Source organism: Micromonas commoda, chromosome 13, assembly GCF_000090985.2.
Source record: "Micromonas commoda chromosome 13, complete sequence".
In the NCBI taxonomy this organism is placed as follows: Eukaryota; Viridiplantae; Chlorophyta; class Mamiellophyceae; order Mamiellales; family Mamiellaceae; genus Micromonas; species Micromonas commoda.
In genome coordinates this window covers 271446-289628 of record NC_013050.1, presented here as the reverse complement: position 1 = coordinate 289628, position 18183 = coordinate 271446, and the positions used below count along the sequence as shown (strand labels likewise).

The following is an 18183-nucleotide window of genomic DNA, read 5'->3' as shown; positions in this document are numbered from 1 at the left end:
ACCAGCCTCATCAACGGTTCACAAAATCGGATCTCGGGATCTGATCGATGCGGGACGGGTAAATATGCCAGGTCACACGATAAGACGTCCGGCAGCTCCCCGTCCTGCATTCGCGATGTCTGCCTCGCGCCTGATGAGCGCGGCCGTGCTCGGCACGTCGCGAACCACCCCGCGCGGCTCGTGCGGCCGCATGGCCGGAGGATTGACGTCAACCGCGGCGAGGCGGCGCGCACCCTCACGCGCACCCTCGAGGAATCTTCTTCACGCCTCGGCAGGAACTTCCGTGGACTTCGACAGCGGGGCGACGAAGGCGAGCGGCGAGGGATCCGACGAGGTCGAGACGTCGGCGCTCTCCATCATCGACAGCACCGACGACGTGTTTCAGGAATTCTGCGACGCCCAGGTTGAGCTCGTCGGTCGCGCGCTCGGCCGCGGCGCCAGGTGCATGCTCTACCTGCGCTCCGCGTCCGCGGACGGGGACGCGCTGCAGCTGGCGGAGGTGGCGTCGTTCCCTCGCTCGTCGAGATCGTCCTCCGGGAACGACGGCGCGGGCCCCGCCGGCGCGTGGGAGGTGGGTGGCGCGCTGAGGGAGAGCGACGACTTCGGCGCCGCGGCGACCTCGTTCGTGGAGCTCGCGGGGAACGAGGCGTCGACGTCGGGCCGGGGGAGCTCGGGGAGCCCGAGGGGTTCGGGCACGGGGGGACCCGGGCAGGCCATCACGCTGTCGGGCTCGATCGACGACTCGGACGGGCAGAGCACGGCGGCCGAAGCGCTCCTGGTCAAGCAGCGCGTGTTCGCCCTCCCGTCCGCGAACGCGCTAGTCGTCCCGCTGTCGAGGGACGACACCCTGGTGGGACTGCTCGTGGGCGAGATGCCCGAGGGGAGGGTCAGCTCGCGGGTGAGAAAGGAGCGCGTCAAGGCGGCGAGCGGAGGGGACGTGGAGGTTGAAGTGCTCAGCGCGGCATCCGCGCACACCGGGGAAGGCGAGGAGAAGGAAAAGGAGGCGGCGGCCGACACCGCGGCGCAGTTCGGCGACAGGAGGCAGGCGGCGCTGACGGCGGCGGCCAAGTCGATTGTCGCCGCGTGGACCATGCACCGCCGCGCCAACTACGCCACGGCGGCGGCGGTGCAGCAGGACAGGCGCGTGGCGGGATTCGCGTACGCGGCCAAGGAACCTCTCACGGTTCTGCGCACGCTGGGCGGCATGCTCTCCTCCCACCTCAAGCCGGACACGCCGTCCAGGGACATGGCGGATGCCATCGTGGCGCAGGGGGACGTCCTGGTGAGTTTGTCCGAGGCGCTCGAGTCCGCCCTGTACCCGCGCGACGTGATCGAGGAGCTCACCGCGGGAGCCATCGGGCCGGAGGGTGAACGCGCGTCCCAAGGACCTAGGAGCCTGCCCGCCGCCGCAGCCGCAGCGACGGCGACGCGTAGGCAGCTCCCTTCTCCTGACGCGGCGGCGCACGCAGAAGCTGAGGAAACTCTCGTCTCCCGGGGGGGTGCGCTGAAACTCGGCGCTCATCAAGTCGACGGTAGCACGGCGACGTCGAAGGCGATCGCGCTCGGGGAGACGCCCACGTGCGACCTGACACCCATTGTGGCCGGCCTGCTGGCGTCCGGTGAGGTCATCGCCGCACCGTCCGGCGTGACCATGACGGCGACGTTCCCGCCGCCGCCGCTCCGAGCCGTCGCGGCGGTTGACCCGAGGGACGCGAGGGAGCTGCTCGCGCTGGTCATAGACGCCGCGCTCGTCGCCGCGCCCAGGGGGGCCGAGGTTGACGTCGTGGTGAGCGCCAACGGTGGGTCGAGGGGGGGCGTGGCGATCGCCGCGAGCGTCCGTTCGTCCCAGTCGGGGTCGGGGTTGGCCGCGACGACGGGATCCCGTTCGGCGGTGGACGTCCCCGCGGGTGCGCTCGCAAAGGCGGCGGGGGGCGGCGGTGGCGGCCCTCTCGAGGCGGCGTCGTACGTCGGCGCGGGGACGAGCTCGGCGTCGCCTTCCGAGTGGGGGTCCCTCAAGGAAACGCAGAGCCTCAAGATCGCGAGGTCGCTGGTGGAGGGCGCGGGGGGAATATTTCACGTCCTCCCGGCGCTTCCCCCGATGGTTGGACGAATCGAGCTCTGGCTGCCGGCCGCGGAGGCTGAACCGACGAGAAACGAAGCGGCCGAGGAAGAGGAGGAGGACGACGACGCCGTTGACGTGTGAAAATAACACTGGGCAAAGATGTATGCAGCTACCCAAAACCTTCAAGAGGCCAATCCTGGGATGAGTGACATGGAGGTGCAGATGCGCGCGATAACGAGTATGTTGCAATCCCAGTGAAGAACACGCCCGACGAACAACACGTGTACAATTTGTTTTGCAGTCTACGTAATAAGAAGGATAATACTGAATTACATTGTGCTATTTCACACGCCAGGGCCAGCCCCCCTGTTAGGACCTGTCCCCGCTTCGTAATATTTTGGAAGTATTAGTCGTAAGCATCGCTTGTGCCCAGCCGCTGTCGCTAATAGATTCAAAGTGTGAAAGGCGACGGCGAGGGCGTCCTGCTGGGTTTGTCACTCATGAACTCTGCGAGGTCCTCAAGGTTGTTGACGCTCGGGTGCGTCTCCATGTTGATCTCGGGATGATCCATCAGTCTCGCCTCCTCGCCCTCGGGGATCCACAGGCAGATGTTATTTTTATGCGCCACAGACTCGGCGCCGCCAAACCCGACGATGTCGTAAAAGTCTTCGCCCGCCTTTCCGACCAGTTTCCTGCAGTCATCCGCGCCGTAGTTGACGATGGCGCGTCCAAACTCGCGCTCGTCGCCAGTCTCAGAGTCCCTCACCACGAGCGCCACCGCCTCTGCCGCGTCGAAATCGCCCACGACGGAGACGAGGTGGATGCCGTGGAGGGACTTGTCGTTGTTCAGCGCCTGCTCAGCCTTGGAGTTCACCAGCAGGTATCCCTTGGCGGGCTTTTGGAGGAGGATCCAGCGCTTGCGGCCCACCAGCGGGCGGGGCACAGCGAGGAACAGGGTCCCGTTGCTCGCACCGTCCACCACGATGTCCGGGAGCGTGTGGAGCTGGTTGCTGTTCATCACAACGGTGTGGCAACCGGCGGCGGTCGCGAGCCTCGCCGCGTTCACCTTCGTCGCCATGCCGCCGGTTCCGAACGCAGACCCAGCGCCGCCGCTCACGTCCACGTCGAGGTCATCGATGCTCTCCACCAAGGGAATCAGCCTGGCATCTGGGTCGCTGTTGGGGTTGCCGGTGTAGAGGCCGTCAACGTCGGTGAGGAGGAATAGGTAGTCGGCGTCGCACAGAGAGGCGATGTGCGCGGAAAGGGTGTCGTTATCGCCGAACTTCAAGTCCTGCACGGCGATGGTGTCGTTCTCATTGACGATGGGGATGACATCGCGCGCGAGCAGCGCTTGGAACGTGCGCTGCGCGTTGAGGTACTGCGTGCGGTCCATCAGGTTGTCGAGGCTCACCAGCACCTGAGCGATGGGCTGGCTCACCGAGGTGAAGAAATCGTCGTACATGCGCATGAGTCGGACCATACCAATGGCGGCCATGGCCTGTTTGCCCGCGAGATCCGTGGGTTTGTCCTGTCGGGACGAGGAAGGCGAGAGGGGATGGTCAGCTCTGCGAGAAAACACGAACGTTTTGGTTCCGGGCCGAAAGGAGCGCCCCATATCCGCGTCGTGTGGTCAGTCGGAACAAAGATCTCATTGACTTTGAAATGGCCAGAGGCCCGAAGGCCCCCGGTGTCTCCCCGTGAGCGCCTACTAGGGCTGCGGCTGCCTCACGGGTCTTTAAAGCAACTCATCACCCCACACCGAGCCGCGGATCTGACGGGGAAAAAGCGGCGCTTTTTTGCGGCGGGACGGCTGATCGGGGGACATACCGCGTTGTTGAGGACTTGGCACCCGGCTCCGACCGCGCCGGAGGTTACGACGATGACCTTGCATCCGGCGCGATGCAAATCGGCGCACGTCTCCGCCAGCTGGCCGAGGAGCGAGAGGTGAAGGTAGCCCTTGCGCAGCAGGGAGGACGTGCCAACTTTGATAACCACGATCTTTTGGTCATTCTGCGCCTTCTTATGCAGCGCCTCCTTCAGCGCGGCGCTCACAGCGGGATCGCCTTTATGGTTCACCTGCGCGACCTTCATGTCGACACCCATCTCTTTTAGGATGGATGCTCGTGCGATCGAAACGTTAATTTCCCCTGATTGCAAGGTCCTGGCCACTCAAAGGCGTCGGGGGGGCGAAACTTTTTAGACCCACCCGTCTCGTGGGGTAGAAACTTAACTGTCGCGGCGCGTTCAGGGTCACCGATGATCGGAAAAGTTTTAGGTTATGGTTCACGATCAGCCAATCAAAAGCCGACCTTTCATTTTAGAAGATCCAGTCGGTCCATTTGGCAGGCATGTCACTCTTTGTCACTCTCTTTGCCAATACCAAATAGGCCAACATCGACCACGTTTTTCACAAGTCCATTTCAGCGCTGTGCCCAAAGTTGAGCACCGTGACCAGCAGTGACCCTGCTCCGCCTTTTGCTTCCCTCCATCATGAGAACGGACTGGAACGGCTCGTCAACCTCCCGCTTTTCTTCGATTTTTCACGCATCAGCGTCGTGCGTGGGAGCCGTCCCGCGCACGGGATGACGACCGGCGCGGCGCCCGTCGCGGCGAAGAAGGTGCGGACCAAAAAGGCTCCCGCCAAGCCCGCGACGCAGTGCTCGCACCTCGAGGCGTTCCTCAAAAGCGGCGGCACGGGCGTGCTGTGCCCCCTGGCGCGATGCTGCGTCGCGGCGAGCTACCCGGGCCACGCGGTGCGCACCGCGGTGGACGCGACCCTGGCCTGCCTCGGCTGCACGATGATTTGCACGCGCGAGGAGGCGGCGGCGCACATGAGGGCGGCGGCGCGCTCCTTTGCGGTCAACCCGCACTCCATGTTCGCCGACGTCGAGCGCGCCGAGCTGTACTGCGCGGCGTGCGCGAGGTACACGTACTCGCCCGAGTTCGATCGCCTCGTGCTGGGGACGCGCGCGATTGCGATGGGTGTGAGAGCCTCGGACGCGGGGGTTGCCGCGGCGACGACGGCGAAGAAGCGTAAGAAGCCACCGACGAGGGATATATCCAAGATCGACGTCGTCGGGAACGGTGCGGCGCCGCTGGCGAGCGTCAACTCGCACGGGGTGCCTCGGGGCCTGCGCGGCATGGCTAACCTGGGCAACACGTGCTTCCTGTCCACCGTGCTGCACGCGGTGGTGAGGGCCCCGACTGTGGGAGGGTTCTTCCTCAAGGACGGACATGTCAGGGAGCTGTGCACGGCGAAGCGCGACGTCGCGGTCGCCGAGGCCGTCAACGCCGGCCGGCTCCCCTCGCCCGAGGATGAGCACTGCCTGGCGTGCGAGCTGGACGAGATCGTGGCGGGGGCGTACTCCGGGAGCTCCGACCCCCTGGTGCCGAGCAACTTTTTGCACAGCTGGTGGATGCAATCGCCGGAGCACCTGGCGAAGCACAAGCAGCACGACGCGCACGAGTTCTTCCTGTCCCTCGTCGCCGCCGTGCACACCAACCTGACGACGAGCGAACGCGGAGGAGCCGGGAGTTTCCGCGAAGCGCCCGGGCAAAAACCCGCGACGCCGCCGCCGGGATCGAAGGGTCCGGTGAGCCCCCGCGCGTTAGGGAGCGGGGGCGGGGCGGTGCTGGTGGAGGAGTGTCGGTGCCCCATGCACGCGGCGTTCGCGGGTGTGCTCAGGTCCGAGGTGACGTGTGGGGCGTGCGGATACGCGTCCACGGTGCACGACCCGACGGTGGGCCTGTCGCTGGACGTGCCTTTAAGCGGGAACGCGACTGGTGGGTCGAGGCAACGTTCGGTGACATTGGAGGCGTGCCTCAGTGCGTTCGCGAGGCCCGAGCACATCGGCATGAACGAGTCGTTCCCGTGCGGGAGGTGCGGGGACTCGGCACGGGCCAAGACGAAGCAGATGGCTGCGCGTCGACTTCCCCCCGCGCTCGTGCTGCACATCAAGAGGTTCGAGACCAGCTTCGTGGGCAAGGCCGGGTCGAAGAAAAGCGGTCTTGGGATCGGGGACTCCGTCGTGGTCGGTCGTAAGATTGACGTTCACGTGTCCTTTCCCTTCGTGCTGAGCATGCGGCCCTACTGCGCGTCGGCGGCGCTCCGGTCGAGATACGGGAACAGGGTTCCCGCGGATGCCTCGCACGACGATCAGGCCAAGTACGACCTTTACGCCGTGGTGGTGCACAGCGGGACGATGGAGAGCGGACATTACATCGCGTACGTGCAGTGGCAGGGGGTGTGGTTCAGGTGCGACGACCATCAGGTCACCAGGGCGGATCCGGCGACGGTTGCGCAAGCGCAGGCCTACATGTTGTTCTATCAGGCCCGGCCGCCGTGAGAGTGGCGGCTCGCTGGAAAGCTGACTAGTCGGATGATCGAAAAATTAGAAGGGGACTTCACTAATATTACGCGTCACCCCCCCCTCCCTTGGTCCTCAGCATGTCTCCAGGATCCTGAAGCTCTCCACGCACCGCCTCAGCCTCGCCCTCTCCTCCGGCCACGAGGACGCCGACGCGGTGGCCCTGATCAGGTATTCTTTCCCTCCCCACACCGTGATGCCCACCAGCTCCACGGCGCTACCAAACCTTCCCGCGGTCCCGCCGCCCACCTTGGTCTCGACGTCGTACGTCAGCGCCTCGGTTGCGCCCTCGCCGACTTTGGTCTTCCTCTTTCGCTTCCCGACGTTGAACTGCCTCGGCGCCGACTCCGCCCTGGACGCCGCCACCTTGTCCAGCGAGCCCTGGTCCGCGACAGACCTTCTCGACCCCGCGTCGGATATGAACACCGCCAGCGTGGACGCCTCGTCCCTCGGGTTCTTGAACGACGCGTCAACCCCGACGGATCGCGCCGAGGACACGTCTGACAGCCTGCACCAGCCCGACGGCCACTCGATGGTGTACGCGCATCCGATGGTGTCCTGATCCGACCGCAGCGTGTTGAAGCCGGTCGGCGAGGTCTCCGGGTCGTCGTAGCCCTTTGGCGTGACGATCTCCGCCCGGCAAGGGGTGCACCCGACGAGCAACGACGCGGCGCCGACGCCGCTGAGCACTGTCGCGCGTCGGCCCGCTCGGCGATCGCGATCGTCGGTTCCCCGGGCGGACGCGACTGCCGAGGGATGACGATATCTCCTCGTCGAGATTTGGGCGATGGAGAGCGCGGCGGGAACGGAGAGCGCGGCGGGAGCGGAGAGCGCGGCGGGCATGGTGGCGAACACCCGCCTTTGGGCGCGTCAACGCAGGGAGTGACGATAGCGTATCGCTGGGTGCCGACAAGTCACATTTATCCGGTTAACTGTTTAACACAATTATACCCAATATTCAACAAACGTTACTTATATAATCATTATCCAAAAGCGCCTAATTAGCGTAATTAGCGTCGTTTCGCACATGTTTCGAGTCAGAGTATTTCTTTGCCGTTTTCCGTGATGTGAAAATCGAGTCTCGTCCACGGTCCCCGGTAACACCCGCGGGCTCATCACCCTCACACGGGAGGCGCTCGGACCTCACAAACCGGACTCTTAGCCGCCATCGAGTCGGTGCCCGGTCTTGACCGAGCCTAACGAAGATGTCGTCGAAGAAGAGCGGAGAGTCGCAGCCGGTACGCGCCCGTCGCCCCGCGGCCGCGGCCCGCGCGTCCCGCTCCAGATTCCCCCAACACTTTTCTCCCGACTCCCGCCCGCCCCTGACCGTCCCCATCCCCGACACGCCCGCAGCTCCTGGACGAGTCCAAGCTCGGCGCCAGGTACGGAGAGAAGGCGACTGATGCCGAGGTCGCCGGCAAGCAGCGCAAGGCCCTGGTCAAGGGGGTGGCCAAGGGCGAACAGAACACCCAGCGTCTCAACTCCGCGCACCAGATGGCTTCCAGCACCGCGGACGTCGGGGACCAAATACTCAAGTCCCTGCACGACCAGAGAGAAAAGATCGTGAGCGCGAGGGTGGCGGCGGAGGGTATGGAGGGAGACATGGACACGAGCGAGAGGAAGATGCGCAGGATGGAGTGCGAGAAGTGCGTCCAACGGTGGATACTGTGGGTCATCGCGGGTATGTTTGTGATTGGCCTGCTGTTCTTCCTGTACTGGAAGATGGCGATCGAACCGGAGAAGCAGCGGAACTGCGAGAGGGATCAGGACGGCCGGTGTGTGTCGTACAGTCATCACGGAAGCCACGAGCGATACGACGCCGACAACGACTACCGCCCGAAGCACTGGGCGGCGCTCTCGTCGCGGGAGGAGGCTAGGATGACGACGACCACCTCGACGGATGGCTTGCGAAGAGCCGGGTACCCTCGACGCGCCGGTCGCGACGAGGACCTGGACGCGCGCACGCACGCGACGTACGGATCTGCGACGCGGTAGACCGGGTAAAGTATGATACCATCTTAGAGAAAGTAGCGCCAACACCTTAGCTTCCTCGCCCGAAATGGCCAAATCACAATCACTCCCGTCTGGTGACCAGTGGATTTATAGAAGTTGTGAAGGGCGAGCGCAGATACAACGAGAGGCGCGGCGGTCGAAGGGGTTCCACACGCCCAGATTCGTTGACGGTGACCGCGGGCTCGATTCATGACGACCCGTCGGGCGCTCGGGTTGTTCGCGTCACGCCTGACGTCGAACCGCCGGAGCGTGGGAGCGCTTAACACGTCGACGTGTTTCAGCACCGCGGCGGGGAGCGATGCGTCCTCCTTCGTAGACGTCGAGGCTGCGCAGGAGCGCGCGCGTCTCAAGGCGGCGGCCCTCGCGGCTCAAGCGCAGGCGGATGGCGGCGCTATGTACGTGTTCGATCGCACCGTCAAGGCTGCACACAGGGATCGCGCGGCGTATCTGCGCAGGATCCACCCGTCGGGGGACACCACCGACCCCTTCCTCGAGGAGATCGCCAGGCGCACATTGGATCGCCTGTCGGACGTGAAGCGAGAATTTCCGCGCGTGCTCGTGCTCGGTGGAGCGGGTGATGCGGTGGTGCGACGCCTGTTGAGAGACCGCGGTGACGTGCGCGTCATCGTGGTGACGGACATGTCCCGCGACATGCTTCGGCTCGTGAGGGACAACGTCGCCGCTGAGTTTTCGGTGGCGGGTGGCGGTGAAGGGGGCGACTCGCTCGAGTCGCAGGTCGTGCGCTCAGCCTCGGGCGGGGAGGTGACGGTGCACTACGTCCACGCCGACGAGGAGGAGTTGCCCGCGAAGGGTCAGTCGGTGGATGTGGTTGTCAGCGTGCTGGGTCTGCACTGGGCCAACGACCTTCCAGGCGCCATGACGCAGGCTCGGATGGCGCTCGTTCCGGACGGCCTGTTCCTGTCCGCGGTGCTGGGCGGTGAGACACTGAGGGAGATGAGAATCTCTTGTGCGGTGGCGGAGTTGGAGCGCGAGGGCGGGGTGAGCCAGCGCGTCAGTCCCCTTGCGCAGGTGAGTAGTGATGGGCCCTTTCCAGTTTCCTCTTGCATCTCCCGTTTTCCCTCATGTCTGCTATACATGTCACGCCCGCACTCGCTCTCGCTGCAGTGGGCGTTTTCCGGCTCGCTGTCCGACCTCGACGCCGTGCTTGACGACTGATTTACATTTTTTGACCACTGCCCCTCCGTAGGTGCGTGACTGCGGCAACCTGCTGACTCGCGCCGGCATGCGTCTGCCCGCGGTTGACGTGGACACCGTGACCATGAACTATCCGTCGCCGCACAAGCTGGTGGAGCACCTCAGGGTCATGGGCGAGACCAACGCCGGGGTATCGCGTCGCCGCGGCCCGCTGGGGAGGTCCACCGCGGCTGCGGCGGCGGCGGCGTACGGGTCCGCGTTCCCGTCACCCCCGGGCGTCGGCGACACAGCTGGCGGCGGCGGGGGCGGGGTGGAGGCGACCTACCAGGTGCTGTACATGACCGGGTGGAGCGCGGGGGAGGGACAGCAGCAGCCGGCGGAGAGGGGATCAGCGGGGGTGTCTCTGGCGCAGCTGGAGGAGGAGTTGGCCAAGGTCCCGAAGCGATAGTAACCGTCCACTCGGCACAATAAGAACTTAAACCTGACTCGTACTGTATGGCACTTTTTCTGGCCGGTTGAAGCATTCCCCGCTGCACAATTCGTCGTGCCGGAGCTTCTCGCCATGCCCGGTTTGGATGAGGCTGACAAGGCGTGGCACGCCAAGTGGTTGGAGGCGTGTGAAGAGCTCGGGGGGCGTGAATATCGGTGGCCCTGGGCCATGGACGCGCAAAGGACGAAGAGGAGGACTGCCTACGGAGGGTGGCCGCACCCCCTCGATTCCCAGTATTTCGGCGCCCCCGAGAGCGCCGTCGAGAGGCTCCCAACCCACGCCAAGAGGGCGGTCGAGCTGACGCGAAAAATACACGCGCTCCTGCATGAGTGGGGAGTCGACACGCACGATGTGAAGGGCGGGTTCCCCCTCACCGCGGCGCAGAGGCGGCAGCTACTCGGTGAGCTCTCGCAGCTCTCCACGCTCGGGAACACCCGCGAGGGCACGCGTCGCATGGAGCTGTACGAGACCGAGTGCGTCGGATACGCCGCGTATAAAACCGGCGCGCTGGATTTTTTGGTCGATATCATCCACTGGGACGTCGATAAATTCGGCGATGTCGTCGGAGAGGCGAGCCTGTGCATCGCGTACATCTGCTGCGAGGACACCGTCCAGTGCGCGGCCATTCACTTTGGCGCTATAGACGCGCTGACCGCCTTGGTGATGGACGAGGATAACCTGGGATTTTCCTCGTTGCTGCGGGCTCGGGTGACCGACGGGTTTTCCTCGCTGACGAACAGGCTGGAGGGGATGCAGATCGCCATGGAGAGGAGTAACAAGCTGCTGCCGAGGCTCGTGGAGGTTGTGGAGCAGTTTGTGACAAACATCCAGTCTGTCGTGCAGGCGGCGCACGAGAGGGGACAGGTACCTGAGATCGACCCGCATAGGTCCATATACACGACCGTTGAAGCAATCGGTGGGACTGCGTACTATAGGGAGTACAGGGATGCGTGCGCCGTGGCGGTTCCCGCAGTGGCCAAGCTGCTCCGAGCGTGCCATCCCGTCGCAGCAAACGGCGGACGGCAGAGCCGGACCGCCGCCGAGGCTGAGGCCTCGGCGTGGGTCGAGCACGTCGATCGTTTGGCGGGTTCGCGCGCGGTCGCGACAAAGGAGGCGAACAGCTTCGCCCTTCAGTACGTCGCACGCGAGGATATCCTTCACATGTGCGGCGTGGGTCCCGCCAGCGTGCCGGCGGGTGCGTCCGTCTCGACGGCGTCCATCGCCAGGACCACGTACGACTACGCTCACAGACCCGCGGCAGACTTCAACCTCCCGGTGCCACCGCCGGCGCGACTCCTGAAAGAACATCCCGTGTTGGCGCCTCCGCAGGTGAACCCGCTCATCGAAATTATTTACGAATGTCTGTCGAGGATATCGTGGGAGTCAAATTTGGGCCGCGCGGAGGTGATCAGGGCTGACATACTTGGAATTTCGGTGGATATCCTGAAGCAGTGCGCGGCGCCGATTGTTGCCGCGTCAATTGCTCGAACGGGCTTCACCATTGCCTACGGCATCAGCCCTGACGGACCGCTGCATGGTCTCGGATCGATTAGAATGGACGGTGTGTCGTTTGTGAACATCCCCACCTCTGGCGAGAGGTATAAAGGCAACTACAAGACTCCCCCGGACTCATCCGCTGAGCGCATCTCGGTCTCGATCGACGTGTGTCGCACGCTATCTTCCATTTGCAGGTTTGATGAAGTTTTGGAAGACGTTGATGTACACAACGAAATCAACACTGTGAACAGCATTTTGGAGACAAAGAGGGCACTAATCAAGCTCGGCGTCATACCACACTTGGTGTCCCTGCTGCGTTGTGGACCCTGGTCGCCAATCGCCGAGGCAGCGTCTGAGTTGCTCTCAGTCAGTGTTGAAGAGCTCAGCTCACAAATGACGCAGCCCGAACCGAATTCTAGACCCCCGGGGGGGCGAGCAGCTGTCAAGTGTGGTGCACTACCGGTGCTCGTAGAGATCATGAGAACAGGCGACCCCAAGAGCGACGTCGTAGGCAACTGCGCGCATGCACTCGCAAGCATCACGCATTACAACCCCGGCGCGCGGATGCAGTGTATGGCGCTCAATGTCTTCCCCCTAGCCGTCCAGATTCTTTACTCCAAGCCACCACCAAAGAACGCATCGCCGACGAAGCCAGAGGTTGAACCTTACGATGGAAATCCAGAAACCAAACCCTCGACGACAAAAGCAGCCGCTTTGAGTGTCGCAGACGAAAACGCAGTGCGCAGGAACGTCAATGCATCCTCCAAAATTGTATGGGGTGACTTTCAGACGGCTTCTGGCAAAGTTATGTCCGTCTCTGCGCACAGCGATGCGATGCGCCAATTGAGGGCCATCCTTGGCACTGAGGACGGCGACGAAGCTGATGCGCCGCTCACTCTGGACAAGAGCTCTCTTTGCCTTGATGACCACGTAAACGCGGCATATCGCAATGCGTTATCACTGGAGCAGCCTGCACCTCCCAAGGACGATAAAGGGCACAGTCCATTCAACCGTTGGGCAAGCACTGTGTATTCTGTCTGTGACCTTCTCATCAATCTTCTCGAATACACCGAATATGGGGTTCCTGCCGCGTTCGAGGCTGGATTGCTTCCTGCGATTGTGCCTCTTATTGGCGACTCACACCGTGACCAAGCTCTCGTCGCTCAGACAATACTGAAACACATGTACAAGTACGACAGCAATGCGGTTGTCACTGCTCTCTGGAGCAATCCGCGCGCTATGGTTGGATTGTTACATTATGCAAAGGATGATCCAGAGTCAGAATCGATGGCTCACGACGTGCTTAGGCGTGTATTTTATGTTGATCATCACCCCATGATGAGAGAACATCACCCGATAAGCACTTATCGATGTGATCTGACGATGATCTGCCCGGAAACGCTCGCGCGATGCATGCCAGATTTGCTTGGTATCAGTGCAAATGAGACGAACAAGTCAATCAGGGATCTCAGGTACACAAGGGGAAGATTTTGCTTCATGGTTAAGCAAGCCAAGCGACTGCAACATCTTAGTACATGCAAGACAGAATACTTCCGTGTGAAGCCGGCCGACGCAGTCAAATTCAAGCAGACTCTCATCTCTATCGCCTCGACCCTGAGAGTATGGATAGAGCACATGAGCATCTTGGTCGAGAATATTTTCTCTTCTCAACAAGTGTATGTACCCAACCCTCCCGGATTTGAGAAAGATACTCGTACGAAGATCCTTAAGAAGGCAGTGACTGCAATATTGGCCAATAAATTTGATGATCCTGCAATCGCTAAATACTGCTTGAACGTTGATGGGGTAGTACAACAGGCGTTGAGGTGGGCAACATGGAAAAGGGATACATCTGGAAACATGGAATTTGGCTTTGGATTTCGCAGGTGGGGTAATGACCCCTATCATACTGAACTAAATCATGAGGAAATTTTCAATTTTGACAGCTCACTCGATCGATTTCCAAACCTGTTTTCATATTTGCGGGAGCCGTCGCGTGACATGAGGCATAACCACAACGCCGCATGGTGTGGCATCGCCCTCGCGTTGCTCTCATCTGAGAGCGGTTCCAATTATGCAGTTCATCGATACAAACCAACAGTTGCAATATCGTTTACTAGGTCCGTTCCACCTGACATTCAAGACTCTCGCAACACATTCTGGAATAGGTACGAAGGACTCGGGGTGCGATGGCCTTCCGTCGCAAGTGTCCTCGGCTTTGAGAGGGCCGCCGACGACGGTGACTCCGACTTTGAAGAGTCAGGACAGGAATGGGTCAAGAAGCAATACATCTATGGGTCAAAAATGCACATTCTCGGCTTGTTGAATGCAGCGTCATCCATACATACTATTGTTCGAAAGGCTTGGAACCACGCCCATGACATTTCCGCGGGCCATGAGGATCCTGACCAAAAGTTGTATCTCACAGAGGATGGAGATTACGTCGATTTTGAGGATGGCCCGGAGAACGATGACTACTTCCACAATCCACTTTCCGAACGCTTTGGTATTTACGGTCACATGAATCGTGAGGGTGCGATGTTGCCTTCGTCTGGCCGCGAATCTGCCCGTGCCGTCCACGGTCTCTTCCGAAGGCTTCTCCGGTGTTCGCGGGAGGAGCGTTTTCTTCAGCTTGAAGGGAGAATGAGAGACGCCTGGCAAGAGTCAGAGATGCCGTCAGCAGCAATGCCGACGGAGTATCACTATGGGAATAAGCTTGAGACAGCTGCTTCGAGTCCATCGAGTTCCAAGAAGCGATCAGTCGCCTCGCATACGCCCGTCAGGCGGTCCAAGCGTCGGCGAGGCGAGAAACCGACACTCGGTGACGAGGAAGTAAACGTCGCACCGGAATCTTGCACGCTGACTGAGGACGACGTCAACGTCGACACGAAGGATGGAAGGACGGTCGCTCTTCAAGTCGGCGGGTCTCCTTTCCACGTTCATCGTCGAATCTTGGAGGCCCACTCGCCCCTCATGCGGGATATCCTCGCCGACGCCGACGCCGCAGCTGAGGCGGCTGATTTTTCATCCACGGCTCGTTCGCTCCAGCTGGATACCATCACGATCCCGGTGGCGAGCGGCATGCCCAAGGACCCCGCCGAGTTGCGTGAGGTTTTTGAACTCGCCATGAAATGGCTATACACGCGTCGCCTTCCGACTTTCTTCGAGTTTGAGGCTGGGGATCCGTCGACGCCGAGGTCGAGCGCTCTGGAGAGTCGCCACCTTCCCAGCCTCCTGGCCCTCGCGCACGTCACGGAGGCGTCCGCGCTGCAGGAATGGGCTTCAGCTCGCCTGGCGCACCTCATCGTCGCTGAGGCGCAAAAAATCGATGAATGCGTGAAGGCTCGCAACGATCCACCCACTCTTGTGGGGTTCGGCAGCCCCGGCGGCGCGTGGGCGCTGCGGTGCGCCCTGGAGGGCCCGGTTCCCGCCGAGGTTTTGCTCGCGGAGAGTCCCCCGCTTCGCCGCGCGCTGGCGTACTGGGCGTCGTGCAGACTCGGCGGGTGCTACGCGCTGCCGGCGTGCGTGCTGCCGTATCGCAACCTCCTGGAGCCGGCGATGATGGACCTGATGTGTGGTTTGCCGGTTGGAGGTCCGCCGGATAGGCAACCGGTGCCATCCGCGGACTGCGCGACACTCACGTGGAGTGTTGAAAGCTGAATGGAGAGCCGAACGCGTCGCGAGAAATAGCATACCTAGCTGCTAGATTGATTAGTCTATTAGAGGCGCACGCGCTAAAGCTATGCAACCTACTCGTGCGACAGTCTCCTAATCAGGGTCCACGCGTCACAATCCTCACCCTCCGTGGGATAGGCCAAGAGCACTCCGGTGGCGTGTTCGAAGGAAATCTCGAGTTCCTCGAGGCCCAACTCTGCGGCCAGGGCTTGAAGCATCTCGGAATCTTCCGATACCAGAACCAGCGCGCCTCCTAGCGCCGGTCTTGCGTCCGAGATGAACTTTTTCAGAGATGCGGGATCACCCGAGAGATCGGCGAGGCTCTCCTGCACGGCGACCAACTTCTGCGATCCCAGGCTCTCGTCTTCAAGTTGAGCGACGAGTGCCTTCGCAGTCCCGGCCCCGGAAGGACTGTCAGGGGCATGACATACCCGCGCCTTAGTCGCATCGTACGAATACAACACACTGCTCAGCTCCACGCCCACAGCAACGGCCTGTACCCTACCCTCCGGTCCGAGACCCCTCGGCCGCTTCTCCTCGGGCGAGTCTCCTGACTTCCCTTCGCCTTCGTCTCCTTCGCTGACCTCGAGCTTGGCGAGCACCTCAGCCAACGTCTCGTCTACCTCGCCCTCCTCCGCCGCGCGGATAAGTGCCAAGAAAGAATCGGTGGGCTCTGACTTTGACATCTGGGTCCCGCCGCGCGCGTCCTGCTCTGGCGGAGGATTTCATAACCGGTCAACAGCTTCGTTCTGCTTCTGGACTCTTCTACAGGTTCCTACTGATAGAACTGTTGGTACACTATCGAACTACGCATCTCCCGTCGTCACACGATGTTCCACAGCTGCTCGATGGTCACCCCTTCCGGCAGCTTCTCGATGGCCAGTCCCAGCTCTGGGCAGAACACCACCTCGCGCTTCTCTCCCGGCTCACCCCCAAAGGCGTAATACGCCTTGAACGCCTCCCCGTCGTTGACAATCTCCACGTCGTCCGTCTCCCTAGGCACGGAGACGGAGCTGAGCGATCCCGCCCGTTCCTCGACGCTGAACTCCACGCCGAATATGGGATTGGCGCTGAACACCTTGTGCAGACCCTCGATCTCGGTGAAGACCTCCTTTAGCTTCTCCGCCGGGTCGACGCGGAAGCCGAGGATGTACCCGCCGCTCCTGTGCGTCGTATGCACCACCAGCGCCTGGCCGAACTTGCTGTCCCTCACGCTGACGCTCTTCATCTGTATGTAGGGTATGCTGACGTTGAAGTTCTCGGCCATGTTCGCGTGCCACACCACCCGCACATTGGTGATGAAGAACGTCCCGAGGTTGCCTTGCTCGCTGCTGAGGTTCCACACCCCATTGACTTTGTTGTACACCTCCTCCTTGGGCAGCAGCTTGAGCTCCTTGTCCGCGATGATGGCACCGCGCAGCTTGAGGTCTCGATACATCTTGGATGCATCGTACGCGCGCTGCACCGCCTGAATGGTGGTGAACAGCCGCGGGGAGTTCGACACGAGGTTGGTGAAAATGAACTCAAACCTGCTGCCGTTGAACTTGGTCATGATGTACAGCGACTGGGTCTGGCCCCTGAGCCTCGTGTTGGCGGTGCGCGTGTTGATGGAGACCATGGCGCCGTACCCGATGCTCAGGTTGATGTTCCTCCTCTTACTCGACACCCATATGGTGCGCAGGTTGGTCACCACCAGCTCGCCCTTGTCCCCGGTGTTTCCCTTCGTGTCCTCCACCCCCTGGAGGTGGTCGATCTCGAACTCCCCCTTGCGCAGGTTCAGGTCCTTGAGCCTGACGTCGAAGCGGATCTCGCGGTCCTGCCACACCGCGTTCGGACCATCTTTCTTGCTGACGCTGCTCATGGCCCGAGCGCGGTGCCGTGTGAACGGAACCAGCCGGCGTGCGGGTTGGCTCGCAGAGGCAAACAGCGACTAATGTTAATGCCAATCAGCTTTAATTTCGTATGTTCTTCAGTTACACAATTCCTTAAGATTGTCATAATCTTAATCATCCACAGCCAAGTGTTACCGTTCGACACGCTAAGCTGCTCTTTTCAAAATAAACTCAGCCGGTTCCGTCCTCCACATCGACCGGCGCTCGACCAAGATGAACTTCTTCGAGGGAAAGCGCGTGCGAAAGCTTCGCGACACCTTCAATGAGGCGCTAGAGATCACTCTCCAGCCACAAACACCGGAGGTACGTACTCTCTTCCCGTGCACGCGACTTCATGGCGTCGAACGCTCCGAGGAAAACTCGAGAGGGGGAAGAAATTAATCCTCCGTGTCGCGTCCCCTCGACCCCTCGATGCACGTTATCCCGACCCGTATCCCCTCGTTTGAGCTTTGAGCTGACGTCCACAATCGCATCAAACGCGATGCCACGCCGCGCAGGAGTTCGCCGCCGCCCTGAGCGGGCTCGACGCCGAGATGCACGAGCCCCTGTACGACCTGTACTGCCAGCTGCTGCAGGGCATCGGCACGTTCAGCGTGGACGAGTTCGACGCCATCATGCGCGAGGAGGCGATGGTGCCGCGGCTTAACGCTCTCGACCAGGCGTGTGAGGCGAGGGGCATCATGGGGCTGGGCGCCGGCGAAGGTGAGAGCGTGATGCCGCTCGCGAGGCCGCCGGATGCGGTCATGCGCGCGCTCCGAGCGGATGTAAAGAGGCGCGAGGCGGAGTCCATCCGCGCCAAGCTGGCGGAGGCGGAGGAGCAGGCGGCGGAGGCTCGACAGAGGCTGAATGATAAGAGCAAGCAGGCGCGTGAGATGGCGCAGGGTCTCAGGGCAGGCGCGGCGGACCTGCAGGGGGTGCATAAGAGCTCCATGGAGTGGGCGGCGAGGGCGCCCACGTTTCCCGCGGGTGCGGGAGCCGGGCCCGCCGCGCCGCCAACCACCGCGTGAAATCGCGTCGACGACGAGCTCGTGC

The 18183-nt window shown here is 62.0% G+C and overlaps 11 protein-coding genes across 11 annotated transcripts; 6 read left to right on the top strand and 5 right to left on the bottom strand.

The window, feature by feature from the left end:
* Positions 1 to 115: 115 nt before the first annotated feature.
* MICPUN_63498 (predicted protein) lies at positions 116 to 2398 on the top strand (the record flags this gene model as incomplete). Its single annotated transcript, XM_002505650.1, has 1 exon — positions 116 to 2398. One exon carries the CDS (start codon positions 116 to 118, stop codon positions 2201 to 2203), a length of 2088 nt encoding a protein of 695 aa, XP_002505696.1. The 3' UTR covers positions 2204 to 2398.
* A 115-nt stretch (positions 2399 to 2513) lies between these two features.
* On the bottom strand, positions 2514 to 4153 carry MICPUN_87470 (predicted protein; the record flags this gene model as incomplete). The annotated part of the gene is made up of 2 exons (XM_002505404.1): positions 2514 to 3590; positions 3890 to 4153. 2 exons carry the CDS (start codon positions 4151 to 4153, stop codon positions 2514 to 2516), a joined length of 1341 nt encoding a protein of 446 aa, XP_002505450.1.
* Positions 4154 to 4893: 740 nt separating this feature from the next.
* Positions 4894 to 6408, top strand: MICPUN_87747 (predicted protein; the record flags this gene model as incomplete). The annotated part of the gene is made up of 3 exons (XM_002505649.1): positions 4894 to 5328; positions 5377 to 5596; positions 5675 to 6408. 3 exons carry the CDS (start codon positions 4894 to 4896, stop codon positions 6406 to 6408), a joined length of 1389 nt encoding a protein of 462 aa, XP_002505695.1.
* Positions 6409 to 6504: 96 nt separating this feature from the next.
* Positions 6505 to 7272, bottom strand: MICPUN_63494 (predicted protein; the record flags this gene model as incomplete). The annotated part of the gene is made up of 1 exon (XM_002505403.1): positions 6505 to 7272. The coding sequence occupies one exon, from the start codon at positions 7270 to 7272 to the stop codon at positions 6505 to 6507; it is 768 nt and encodes a 255-aa protein (XP_002505449.1).
* A 362-nt stretch (positions 7273 to 7634) lies between these two features.
* MICPUN_63493 (predicted protein) lies at positions 7635 to 8424 on the top strand (the record flags this gene model as incomplete). The annotated part of the gene is made up of 2 exons (XM_002505648.1): positions 7635 to 7667; positions 7783 to 8424. The coding sequence occupies 2 exons, from the start codon at positions 7635 to 7637 to the stop codon at positions 8422 to 8424; spliced, it is 675 nt and encodes a 224-aa protein (XP_002505694.1).
* A 672-nt stretch (positions 8425 to 9096) lies between these two features.
* On the top strand, positions 9097 to 10087 carry MICPUN_109347 (predicted protein). The gene has a single exon (XM_002505647.1). The coding sequence runs from the start codon at positions 9686 to 9688 to the stop codon at positions 10043 to 10045; it is 360 nt and encodes a 119-aa protein (XP_002505693.1). The 5' UTR covers positions 9097 to 9685; the 3' UTR covers positions 10046 to 10087.
* A 72-nt stretch (positions 10088 to 10159) lies between these two features.
* On the top strand, positions 10160 to 11775 carry MICPUN_103729 (predicted protein; the record flags this gene model as incomplete). The annotated part of the gene is made up of 2 exons (XM_002505646.1): positions 10160 to 11751; positions 11773 to 11775. Coding segments are annotated over 2 exons (1595 nt in total), but the record flags the coding sequence as incomplete, so codon positions are not given.
* Positions 11776 to 14866: 3091 nt separating this feature from the next.
* Positions 14867 to 15323, bottom strand: MICPUN_54622 (predicted protein; the record flags this gene model as incomplete). Its single annotated transcript, XM_002505402.1, has 1 exon — positions 14867 to 15323. The coding sequence occupies exon 1, from the start codon at positions 15275 to 15277 to the stop codon at positions 14867 to 14869; it is 411 nt and encodes a 136-aa protein (XP_002505448.1). The 5' UTR covers positions 15278 to 15323.
* Positions 15324 to 15333: 10 nt separating this feature from the next.
* Positions 15334 to 15945, bottom strand: MICPUN_63490 (predicted protein; the record flags this gene model as incomplete). Its single annotated transcript, XM_002505401.1, has 1 exon — positions 15334 to 15945. One exon carries the CDS (start codon positions 15943 to 15945, stop codon positions 15334 to 15336), a length of 612 nt encoding a protein of 203 aa, XP_002505447.1.
* Positions 15946 to 16082: 137 nt separating this feature from the next.
* Positions 16083 to 17120, bottom strand: MICPUN_87458 (predicted protein; the record flags this gene model as incomplete). The annotated part of the gene is made up of 1 exon (XM_002505400.1): positions 16083 to 17120. The coding sequence occupies one exon, from the start codon at positions 17118 to 17120 to the stop codon at positions 16083 to 16085; it is 1038 nt and encodes a 345-aa protein (XP_002505446.1).
* Positions 17121 to 17364: 244 nt separating this feature from the next.
* MICPUN_63488 (predicted protein) lies at positions 17365 to 18158 on the top strand (the record flags this gene model as incomplete). The annotated part of the gene is made up of 2 exons (XM_002505645.1): positions 17365 to 17454; positions 17649 to 18158. The coding sequence occupies 2 exons, from the start codon at positions 17365 to 17367 to the stop codon at positions 18156 to 18158; spliced, it is 600 nt and encodes a 199-aa protein (XP_002505691.1).
* Positions 18159 to 18183: the final 25 nt, after the last annotated feature.

Bases quoted from the DNA above. Each gene is read 5' to 3' on its own strand.
- MICPUN_109347 (XM_002505647.1), top strand. From the start codon at position 9,686: ATGCGTCTGCCCGCGGTTGACGTGGACACCGTGACCATGAACTATCCG.